The 12,939-nt window shown below is 37.9% G+C and overlaps 1 protein-coding gene across 4 annotated transcripts in view; it reads right to left on the reverse strand.

The window, feature by feature from the left end:
* The window catches only part of LOC124151774, a 142,973-nt gene that overhangs the window by 36,985 nt on the left and 93,049 nt on the right, over positions 1-12,939 (reverse strand). For all 4 annotated transcript variants that reach the window (XM_048392184.1, XM_048392182.1, XM_048392185.1 and 1 more), the window contains 10 exons: positions 11,144-11,347; positions 10,074-10,270; positions 7,303-7,522; positions 6,998-7,159; positions 5,911-6,072; positions 4,902-5,063; positions 3,898-3,993; positions 3,210-3,314; positions 2,413-2,539; positions 1,961-2,054 (listed from right to left, as the gene is read on the reverse strand). In XM_048392184.1, coding sequence (XP_048248141.1) covers positions 1,961-2,054; positions 2,413-2,539; positions 3,210-3,314; positions 3,898-3,993; positions 4,902-5,063; positions 5,911-6,072; positions 6,998-7,159; positions 7,303-7,522; positions 10,074-10,270; positions 11,144-11,347 — 1,529 coding nt within the window. The remainder of the gene's footprint in view (positions 1-1,960; positions 2,055-2,412; positions 2,540-3,209; positions 3,315-3,897; positions 3,994-4,901; positions 5,064-5,910; positions 6,073-6,997; positions 7,160-7,302; positions 7,523-10,073; positions 10,271-11,143; positions 11,348-12,939) is intronic.

Here is a 12,939-nt window from a genome sequence, read left to right on the forward strand (position 1 = left end):
CCTTATCATCACAATTATACTTATAACAATCATCACAATTACACTTATGACAATCATCACACTTATACTTCATGTGAAATTACCACTGTACTTGTCATCTTACCATCATCGACATCAAACCCTCCCCTAAAATCATCACAATCATTCTTATCATCACAATTATACTTATAACAATCATCCTTATCATCACAATTACACTTATGACAATCACCACAATCATCCTTATCATCACAATTATACTTATAACAATCATCACAATTACACTTATAGCAATCATCACAATCATCCTTATCATCACAATTATACTTATAACAATCATCACAATTACACTTATAACAATCATCACAATTACACTTATGACAATCACCCTTATTATCACAATTAAACTTATAACAATCATCACAATTACACTTATGACAATCACCCTTATTATCACAATTAAACTTATAACAATCATCACAATTACACTTATGACAATCACCCTTATCATCACAATTATACTTATAACAATCATCACAATTACACTTATGACAATCACCACAATTACACTTATGACAATCACAACAATCATCCTTATCACAATTACACTTATAACAATCATCACAATTATACTTATGACAATCACCCTTATCATCACAATTATACTTATAACAATCATCACAATTACACTTATGACAATCACAACAATCATCCTTATCACAATTACACTTATAACAATCATCACAATTATACTTATGACAATCATCCTTATCATCACAATTATACTTATAACAATCATCACAATTACACTTATGACAATCACCACAATCATCCTTATCATCACAATTACACTTATGACAATCACCCTTATCATCACAATTATACTTATAACAATCATCACAATAACACTTATGACAATCACCACAATCATCCTTATCATCACAATTATACTTATGACAATCAGCCTTATCATCACAATTATACTTATAACAATCATCACACTTATACTTATGACAATCACCACAATCATCCTTATCATCACAATTATACTTATGACAATCACCCTTATCATCACAATTATACTTATGACAATCACCCTTATCATCACAATTATACTTATAACAATTATCACAATTATACTTATGTCAATCACCACAATTATACTTATAACAATCATCACAATTACACTTATGACAATCACCACAATCATTCTTATCATCACTATCATACTTATTACAATCATCACAATTATACTTATAACAATCATCACAACTATACTTCTAACAATCACCACAATCATCCTTATCATCACAATTATACTTATAACAATCATCACAATTACACTTATGACAATCACCACAATCATCCTTATCATCACAATTATACTAAAAACAATCATCACAATCATCCTTATCATCACAATTATAACAGGCGAATAAGCTTGTCGTAAGAGGCAACTAACAAGATCGGGTGGTCAGGCTCGCTGATTTGGTTGATGCATGTCATCGTATTCCAATTGTGTGGATCAATGCTCATGAGGACAATCACTGGATTGTCTGGTCCAGAGTTTATTATTTACACACTGTCGTCATATGGCTTGATTATTGCTGAGTGCGACTTTAAACAACAAACAACTAACAATCACAATCATCCTTATCATCACAATTACACTTATCACAATCATCACTATCACCACAATAATCATCAACATCATCACCATAGCTATCAGTTGTATTTGTCAGTTTCCAGACAACAAAATTTTCCAGATCTACTTGTCTACCCCTAGGTATCCTGCAAGTTTTAGCCCTATTTGAATTCAAAGAAAGAAGTATATACTTGATAACTCAAGGAGGCTATAAAGAGCATGATGGTGCAAGTGATTACATGCAACAATGTCATGGACAGCTATACCTGGTAGTATTATAGCAGCCATGTAAAGTGTGAACAAGAGCAACTCTTTCAGGTAACGTTAGCTACTCACTGTGCAGTCGCAGAAGTAGTCAGCGATCATGTCATGGCACACGCCGCTGTTGAGGCATGGAGCGCCGTCACAGTCATCAGTGTTCACGTCACACCTGGGAAACACAGATAAATATCATCCATTGTTCACTGATCATTAAAGAAATTAACCTTTTAACTAAAACATGAATATAAACCTCATCAGTGTGCTATCCTTATAGTGAAAAAAAATCCAGTGGAGTATGGGTACAATTGTGGGGTCCAACTCTCACCCCTGTCCTCATGAAAATTACACATACACCTGTCACTGAATTTTCCACCATTTTTACAAACATTGCTTTAAATATATTTTTCTCTGACAATTTTAGGATTGGACCTTTCTATTGAGAGCACACTCTGAAAAACAACATGCCTTTCAAGAGGGACATGGAAAATTAGGATGTTTTCTGGATCATGAGAAGAAGTATGACTTACAGGTTGCCCTGGAAACCATCATAGCATTCACAGCGGAATGCGAGGTGTTCATCAACACACACACCATTGATGCACTGGTCGGGCTGACATTCGTCCGTCACCATCTCGCAGCAGCCCCCATCATATCCTGTCACATGACACAACACATGTATTCATGACTCTTTTTTAAACAAGATATAACACTTTCCTCAAAACTGTTCATTCATTTATGACACAATATTGGAAAAATATATGTTTTACATACAAAATTCAGTAAAATGTGAATAATGAAAAGAATTAAAATCAGCATCTTATTATTCATTTTTCATCAAAGTCATAAAGATAATAATTTGACTTGTCAAACTCATTTTATATTACAAACATGCAGAGCATTTTAAAGAAAATGTTATCAAAAGGAAATGACATAACGTAATCCATATCATGGCCCAGAATTTCAGCTGTTGGTACAATCAGAGACCATATACCGATATATGGTATCTGGTACATCAGTTATGACACTACTGGATTTGGATCATAACATGGAGGGTCAAGATTTATCTAAACTGTATACTGTAAACATCACCACCATTCTCAACTAGCTAGTCATAAGAGGCGACTAACGGGATCGGGAGGTCAGACTCGCTGACTTGGTTGATGCATGTCATCGTATGTCATCATCAAATTGGATAGATAGATGCTCATGATGTCAATCACTTGATTATTTTCAGACCGCTGGCATACGGCTGGAATATTGCTGTGTGCAGTGTGAAACAGACAGACAGACAGACAGACAGACAGACAAACAACCTGGGACATACCTGGAGGACATGAGCAGGTGAAGTTGTTGACGGCGTCCACGCACGTGCCACCATTCACACAGGGCTGAGATGCGCAGTCATCTATGTCAGTCTCACAGAAGGAGCCTACATGGAGGTAAAAGGGAACACTGAACATAACAACTTGTAATGTGTGTGAAAAGTCCTACTATAATATGCTATTTGAAGGGGGCGTGGCCTAAATGCAAATGTCCGATTGGGATTTTAAATTTTCCGGACCCCTGGGTAAAACACACAGTAGGTTTACACAAACATACCCGTTAACATTCGTGTTTAGGTATGGATTTATCTAGATTAAAGAATAATTAACCCTGGTAATGTTTTTCCATTATATAAAGTTGACAAAATTATATCCTGGAGCCAACAAATCAAGCATATATTTTTTATGGCTATGTGCATTTTTTCTATCAGGTATAAATGTGCCCAAAATTGGCGCATTCATCCCATGTTTAATAAAGTCTAGACTGTTTGAAATCGCCCACCCTCTTTACAGTGTCTTACACTAAAAATTAATCCAGCAGGCCGGGGTAGGAAGTGTGATAACAATTCAGCAGTCTAAAGGTTAAGTAAATGTACATGTATTAGATAATTGAACACATTGATAACTATTATTGACAAATCAGAATTACTAGTTAATTGTAATAAATGTGGTTTTGCTAGTTCCATGTACCTGTGAAGCCAGGTAGACAATCACAGGTGTAGAAGGTGTCGTTGTTCAAACAGGTGGCACCATTAACACAGCTGTGACCTTCACACTGATCCACAACTGAAAAACAGTTACAGAAAAATTAAACAATATACCATCTATTAATCATTTCAGCAAAAGGATTTGTATGTGAAGCTAAATAATGTCAATGTGGCCTTGAACATCGACCTTGTACATTGACTTTTATTTCTAACGGAAGTGAGTACGTTTTTTATGTTGCTCTCAGCAATAACGCAGCAATTTTCAGTAATATACTGGCTCGTGAATCATATCAACAGCGATTTGGTCTTTATTTCTTCTCAACAAACTTAAGAAACCCAAATAACTGAGCCCATGGATCTCCATGTACAAAAAGACATTAAAAGCTGGTACTTGTTGCTACCATGCCTGGTGCTTGGCATTTACGTGATAAAACAAGGACTGTTTGGCTCGGAGTTAGTAGACTGTATTTGAGTGGGGTATCCTTGGTAAACTGTGGCATGGTTTCTGAGTTGACAAGCACTATAAAACCGAAATAAGCCCAGACTAGTACAAGTATCAACACACATGCACGCATGTCACTATACAAGTGCAATAATCTTGAATGCGACATTAAATCCTATTTCCCCTTACCTCAACTCCGTGCAGTTACTAAAAACAACAACAACAACAACAACAAAAAATACCAGCATGGGTGGAAGGTTTGCTCATGTGGCAATCAGTTGTGCACATCTGTTGTGCTTATCTGGAATTAGCATGGTGCAATCACGATTGTACACAGAGCAAGATCAAGTGCACTGCCTCCATCCCACCATAGTCCCCTATCAAAGGAAATGGATTCTTCCGGTGCATGCAGAATGCATACTATCCTAAAACCTGGTGTTAACAATGATGTTTCTTAAATTTGTTTAGCAGTACATGATTGTAGCAAGGGTTGTAGCTATGAAGGACTATTGCTCAATCCTTCCTGAGTGTGATGACGACCTCACCGATGCACTGCGTGCTGCTGTTGCTGGCGACGTCCACGGTGATGGTGTTCTCGGGGCACTGTATGCAGTAGGTGCTGCGATACTTGTCGTTGTAGGTGTTCTTGGGGCAGGGGTAGCAGGGCTCCACCCCACAACAGCTCACATAGCCCGGCCGGCACTCTCCTGGGGGTGGAGTATTTATTGTGTGATCATCATAGGAAATATACATATACCAGGGGTATGCTACAAATGCTTCCTTTTGATGGTGATATTGTCAGGATTGTTTTTACAAGTGTACATTTTCATTCTGTTTGGCCGCCTGCACCAGGTGCAACCAAGTGATTTAATCAAGTTGCACCACCAAAATATTGGCTAAACCATTTTATCAAAAATTGAAAGACTGTATTTTCAGTTATTTTGAATATTAAATAAATTCAAAGAGAAAATGAACTTAAAAATGTGCTCCAGTATTTTATATCAAGGAAATCTGTATATGGCTTTTCACATCTTGATATTCAGTAAACAACCTTAAACAGAAGTTTCAAAGTGTCTGTTGCTTGAGATTGTAACCTCACGAGTGACTGTTCAAGTGGTTATTCTAAAAAATTGGTTCTGCAATTTCATTGCATTCAGACCTGTGTATTTCACTATTTTCATGAATTTTGTTTCCTGGATTCTAAAAGATTTGCAGCGAATATAACTGCTGCCGTGCACTTGTGGTGGGAAATGTTACCTGCACTGGGTGCAACCTGCCAATAACAGTTACCTGCATTAGCAATGTTTTACCTGCACTGGTGCAACTTGGATATAGCAAAATCGATCCCTAATAGATCTTAGTAATACACATATAGACAAGGGATCACTTACTGTATTGTACAACTGCTTGATTACATATTAACATTTTGCATCTGAATGTTATTTGATAACAGTTGAAAAGGGCATTCATATAGGGCTACTTGCTATAAAGAGATAAGACTAGATTGAAGTAAATTGGTCTCTTTCACAGGTAGTTGAAAAAAAATAATCTCACCGAAACATTTATCAACTGTGTCGGCGCCTGGTTGCTCTGTTGACTGGTCACCTGGACACTTGACACACTGAGTGGCGCCAACGTCAGGCTGGTACCATCCTTTCTCACACTGGCTACAGGGCACCAAGCCAGATGGCGACGACTCCCCAGGTGGACATTGTGCTGTAACAGTAATACAAGGATCAGGGAGGGCATTCAAGGTTCCCGATTCATTTATTTTCTAGGACATCGATGATTGTCAACCAAAATGTCCTAGATATTATTTTTCACACTTGGTAACGATATCGAAAAATGTCCTATGGAAAGTATAGAAAATCATGAAAAAGTCCTCTACCATTTTTCTCTTGCAAAATCACTTGGTATTCTATTGTTAGATCATTTGTCATTATCCTATTTAGGTATTTGTTTATTTTTACCTGATCTGTGCTACATTCGGATGTTTGTTAATGTAAAGATTTTTTACACCTCTACTCGCAGCAGAAAAATGCATGCAATGATTCAGCTCAACAGGTCTTGTAGTTTCAGGGGAGATGTAGAAAATGCAATAACACTTGAAAAACAGAGGTACTCAAAGGTCTAACGTTGTAGACTGATCCAAAAGCAAAATATGCCAAAACCATTTTTAGATGTTATTCTGCATATCAAATTTCATAAAGATACACACACAAATGGCTGAGTATATAGGTACAAATAACATTTTCAATATGGCCACCATGAGAGCCATGTTTGAAACTGGATTGTGAGCATTTGCTAGAGAAACCAAATCTGGGATCCTTCATACAAAATTTCAGCTTTGTATTTTCAGGGACTAGGTGTCCAAACAGGTAAACGTTAACAATGAACAACTCGACTGTACACATCTCGCCCCAACGTAAACTTTCTTGACTTGACTTAACACACCCTTCTTAGTATCAGTTAGGGTACAAATGGCCACCATTATTGCTATAAATATATCAAATTTTGCAGCCATAAATTTGAAAAAACTAGGCTGAGTCTGTTGATGACTAAAGAACCATCTGATGATCATTTACTGAAGTGTTTTTGCATTTACAGTCTATGTTGGTGTATATATAGCCTCAGTGCTCACCTAGACATTGAGACTCTGCTACAGACTGCTCCTGTTCTGTCGATGTCCCTGTGGCACATGGCTTACAGGATGCTTGTCCAGCCTCATCTTGGTAGGAGCCCCTCGGGCAGCTCTGGCACTGACCAGAGGTCAGGTTGGCAAATGTGCCTCTCGTACATTCCACTACAAGATACAATGTGCAAACATCAGCATTGATGTATCATATTTCTTGTACCCACCCGACCCGAGTACCCGAGTGACCCGTCCCAGCCCTATTACACAGTATATAAATAGGTCATCATCCTTAAGAAAAATATATGACTTACAACAATACTCTTCCCTTGGAATGTGGCCTGGCGGACACTGGTTATCTCCCCCTCCTGTACAAGGTGGCCTGTAGGTGGCGTTGCCACAGCCCTCTATGTGTATGTCAAGGTTGGTGGTGTTTGCCTGCTCCAGGATGAGTTTCCCACAGGCGGAGGCCAGATCGTATGGAGGAACCTTGGGCTTCACCATTTGTATGTAGACCTTGACCTTGACGGTCACCTACAGCGGAACACATCAAGATGTCATGAACAGAACCTATACACTCCACAAAACCCACTGTTTTGATCATGCTTGCAATGATGGAAAATATACCTTCTAAATATCTATACAAACTCAAATCCCCAGAATTAAAGTTTTGTGAAAAAGGGTTTGAAAACATGATGGACCAGATATACTAATTAATCGTGAAGTCTGATTTACTAAATATAAAACAACAGAGAACAAGAAAACAGCGTTATCACTATACCCCGCCATGAGGCACATTAGAAGTTTGTTTGTCCATATAGTTGTGAACATAAACTATAAAAATGAGCCCCATAAAGGCTTATGAAGAGATAGGCACTTGGCACGCTTTTTGTCATCAGGAAAAATGATTAAATGTGAAATTAATGTACACAAAAGGCCCTTTCTCTGGAAAAATAACTCAGTCTTGATAAGTATCTCTTAGATAAGCTAACTTCAGCTCTTTCTGAGAAAACTTGCCCCCATTGTACAAATAACAAGGATCGAAGGCCATAACTCTGTAAACGAATGACAGGACCAATTTTCGAACTCAGTCTTGACAAGTATCTCTTAGATAAACATGCAAACTTTCATCTATGTAATTTCAGTATTTTCTGAGAAAACTTGTCCCCATTACACATAGTAGGCACTAAGCTGAAAATCACGGAGCAAGGGTAATAACTCTGTAAAAGTTTAATTTACGCAATCAAACTCATTTGAGATCATGACCAGTAACACCAGTGTGCAAAATTTCATTTCTCTGACTTAAATAGTTTTTGAGAAAATTTTTGCTGTGAGGCCAGAGCTCCAGATAAGCTGCGTATCTGCGTGAAATACGCATCAGAAATGCAGAAATATGCAGTAAAATAAAATCCAAGCTAATCAAATACGCACCGAACATTACAGATACGCTACAAAAATAAAACTTGGGCGTATCATCAAAATATTGTGAAGCAACCCTGCGTATTTGAATAGCAAATCAGCAACTTATTTTGAAATTATAAACGGGCATTCCGTCAACCTTGCCAAACTCCACGATGACAGTTACATCATGATCATTTGCCATCACACTTTCTTGTGGAAGTATCGTGGTATTTTTGAGTCCTATAAAGCTCTCGAACCCGCACGACACCAGTTTGCAGGGACTAGATGAATAGTGTTTTTAAATATTTAACTTAAATACCCACATGTGTAAGCCTAGTGGGTAACAGAAATTTGAATACCCAGATAGAATTACTGATACCTAATGATTTTAAAATGCATGGGTAAAATACCCACAACACCAAAAGCTTATCTGGAGCTCTGGAGGCAGAGAGCATATATATGTACATGTGAGGACAACAAAAGTAATAAGATAACAAAGGTGTACATAACCACTCCCTTGTTAGTTTCCACCTTTTGTTGTCCTTACATGTACACATATATGCTCTCTGCCTCATGGCATTCATTCACCTGATGAAGGAGTAAGTATATACTCTGAAATGTTGTGTTTCCTCATTGTAAAGAAGTTGATATCCATAAATTCTCTTCCTTATGTGTATCACTTCTAAATGCCATTCAAAGACTTGATGATAAACATTGTATTGTGATTCAAGTTTCATGATTGTATGGCAGTGCTTCCCATAGGCTGTGGAAAGTCTCTTCCGTTTCAAATGTTTATCCCATTGAAGCAAGATACAGACAATGATTTTGACAGCATCAGTACCTGTAACTGTCATTCAGTGAGTGAATGAGTGAGTTGGGTTTAAAGTCGCTTTTAACAGTATTCCAGTTATCTCACGGCGTGTCAGCTTAATGTGGGAGGAAAGCCCCAAGTGATGCAGGTCTCAGACGTTTACCACTGCTGTGAAAACCCATGAGCATGGGTATGGTGCTGACAAACCTAGAAACATAATCGGGGCAACCAGGATTCGAACCCCACAATCATAGGTTTCTGGTGTGCCCAAGGAACGCAACTCTGCACAGCGAATTGTGGCGCCTTAGACGACTGGGCCACAAGTGCCCCCTAACTGTCATTCAGAATATCATGTGTTAATCTTTTTCAGGTTGTATGATTAATAAACACATTCCAACTGTCACTTTCCCATGACCTGACATGACCCGTAACGTGATATTTTCAGATTTTTGTTCAGTGGTAGCGAGTACTAAGATCTGATTTTTAAGTTTGTTTGTTTGTTTGTTTGTTTGTTTGTTGTTTAATGCTGCACCAAGCAATATTCCAGCTATATGACAGCGGTCTGTATATAATCAAGTCTGAACCAGACAATCCAGTGATTGACATCATGAGCGTCAATCCATGCAATTGGAATATGATGACATGCATCAACCAAGTCAGAGAGCCTGACCACCTGATCCTGTTAGTCCCCTCTTACGACAAACATAGTCGCCTTTTAAGGCAAGATCTGATTTATACGACATTGTAACATCTCTAGAGCAAACTAAAAACTATGTCATGGAACCTATGGTAACATTGACCTATACACTTCTAGAAGTGCTACTGAGTTGAAACACAGGGCCACTGATTTGAGCCAGAGATCATCACACAGACCTTTGTGGTTTCTATGGACATGGAGTAGGTGGAGGTGATGTTGAGGAGGTCGCTCGCGGCAGCACATGGTTCTGTGATTACTGGACCCAGCGCCTCCAGAATATTGTCTTTGAGGTGGAACACACAGCTCTCACTGTTGTTGCCATTGTACTCAAACTCAAAGTCAAGGTCAAGGTCATAGTCAGGTGCGACTTTGTCTGTTGGAGAAAGAGAGTACCGATTATCAGTTATAGATTTTATGAAAATGAAAGAAACTATTTGACCAATCTCTCCATGGTTACTCAAAAGATGACTAGAATACAGATAAACAATCCTTATCCCAGAATTCTCACCTCTCATGCAGCAATAGCATGATAACTTATGTATTTAATTTTCCGTTGAGTTTTATGTTATGGGTATTTGCAGAAACCTATGTTAAACCGTCCATCATGAGAAACCACAGCACATTGAGCAAGGAGGTAGCAATGGGTACTGCAATTATGTATAATATTATGTAATATGAATGTGTAAGAAACCAGTTCTCCCTCATTCAAATGACTACTTCCTTAATAATAATAATACAAATAAATAATTACACTGAAACTGAAGTTTGTTTGTTTTTTGTTTAACACCTTACTCAGCAATATTCCAGCTATATGACAACAGTCTGTAAATATATATAAACAGACCAAACAATCAAGTGATTGACATTATGAGCATCAATCTATGCAATTGGAATACGATGACATGCATAAACCAAGTCAGTGAGTCTAACCGGATCCTGTTAGTCGCCTCTTACGACAAGCTTGGAGGACCATTTCTATCCCGGATGTTCACGGGGTTGACAATCATGGGTTGCTGAAGACCAATTCCCCCCCCCCCCCGAATCCTTATGGGGGTTGACAAACATGGGTTGCTGAAGACCAATTCTACCCCGAATCTTTATGGGGAGTGACAATCATGGGTTGCTGAAGACCAATTCTAACCCGGATCTTCACTGGGTTGTAAAATAAAGGCACAGCTAAACTTAAAGAAGTAAGACTGAATCAGAATCATATTGCAGAAATATAAAAAGAGATTTGTGAACCAACCTGTACAGTCTGGGACAATGTTATGAGGGAACCAGGTCCCGCCCAGCTCACAAATATACTGTAATGGAGGCTGGTACACGAAGTCCATCCCTGGCGGACATTGGAGGTGACAGCTGAAGGCTGTCTTGTTGCCCACCACGTTGCCTGTACACGCCTTGTCCCCGCCCTCGGGGGTCGGGAGGGACCACTCAGGACACTCCTCGGCTGTCAGGATATATACAGTATATCACAAGGCTGATATATCCAGTTAGGGATAACTCTATATAGCATGGAAATGGGAGCTGTTGAAATGACTGAAGACCAAAACAATCAGAAGTGGAAGAATTTGAAATAGATGTGCGCATATTTATGGTTTATTCTCCCTGCAGTATTTATTGTACGATAAACGGCCACGATTTGTTTATTTCTTATATGAAATGTCAACATTATGTACAGTATCTTTAAGGATGACGATAAATTGTACAAGCTTTTAAAATATTTACCCAAATTTTAATAATAATGACTCCCTAAATAGAATCCTAACTCGGAACTGTCAAAAAAGTCCATTTTAAGAATATGCTGGTTAAGTTTGGTATTTTATGCATAATCTCACAATCCTCACGTGGATTATCAGTACCTGTTTTCCTAACACTGATTGTCTTATCCCTCCCACTTTTGGATGCGATAGTTCGGCCACTGCGTTTACCTGCAGCCCAGCTACATCTATGGGGAACAACTTACTTGACACTTCCCTCTTAAAAATAACGTCGTCCAATATATGATGTCATCAAGTTGCGAGCACATATTTGAAAATCTCCAGAAATGATGTCATGATAGAACAATGTTTTATTGTGAAATAAACGACGCTTTGTTTTTCTTTGCTATTTATTGCATATCTATCTTATAAATCTCATCTAAAACCAGATCTTTTACTCTGATAGGATACCTATCAATCTAGACCACCTAATCTAAATGATGGATGCATGAACTCTTGAGCCAATCAGGTTTCTAACATGATTCAACCTCTCTTTTACCACCTAGATTCGAAAATATTAATCTCAGCAAACAAAAACCTGTCGCAGAATACACATATATCCTCAATAGTACACCCTTTTGGATATAGATGCCATGGCACTCAGAAATGACATAACGTATAAAATATCTACAATGATATAAACAGTGCAGCTTTAAGTTTTTGCATTTGGAACTCCCCAATTATGTTCTTTTTTTGACACCTTGTCATTTGGACATATAGAATCTTGTAAAATCTTGTCATTTTGACAGATTAATTTGGAGTTGGTCTACCATGTCATTTTAACTTGATAATATGGACATTTTAAGATTACAATAAGTACTTTGTACATTTACGCAACAGGCAATGTTTTTTTATAAGGGTGCTTATTCACTGAACAGATTGTCTAACTGTATAAAATTACATGAAGAGATCTTCCAGAACTAATAATAGAATTCTTAATACAAACATCTTCAAAACCTCAGGTCTCCTGCTGTATTGGCATGAAAATATTGGATGTCAAATATTTGTATATTAGGCTTAAAAAAATGAAAGAAATGGTTCTCAGGCAATGACTTTTGAAAAAATAGTGTGAGCAGGCATTTGTTTTTGTTTTTTTCCTTGTTCAAACTAGTATGTAACCAAATAAACAGTATACGTACCAACAACCTGGGAAAGGACCTCCCTACATTAACAAGCATACAAACTCCTATAGCGGGCATCACCATAACACCAGATGCACAGAAAGCAGAGCGCATGTAAAGGGAAGTAACTGCATGCTATATTGGATCGCATTGTTTTTAAA

The sequence above is a fragment of the Haliotis rufescens genome, unplaced genomic scaffold (assembly GCF_023055435.1).
Source record: "Haliotis rufescens isolate VD_foot unplaced genomic scaffold, xgHalRufe1.0.p SCAF_11, whole genome shotgun sequence".
NCBI lineage: Eukaryota > Metazoa > Mollusca > Gastropoda > Lepetellida > Haliotidae > Haliotis > Haliotis rufescens.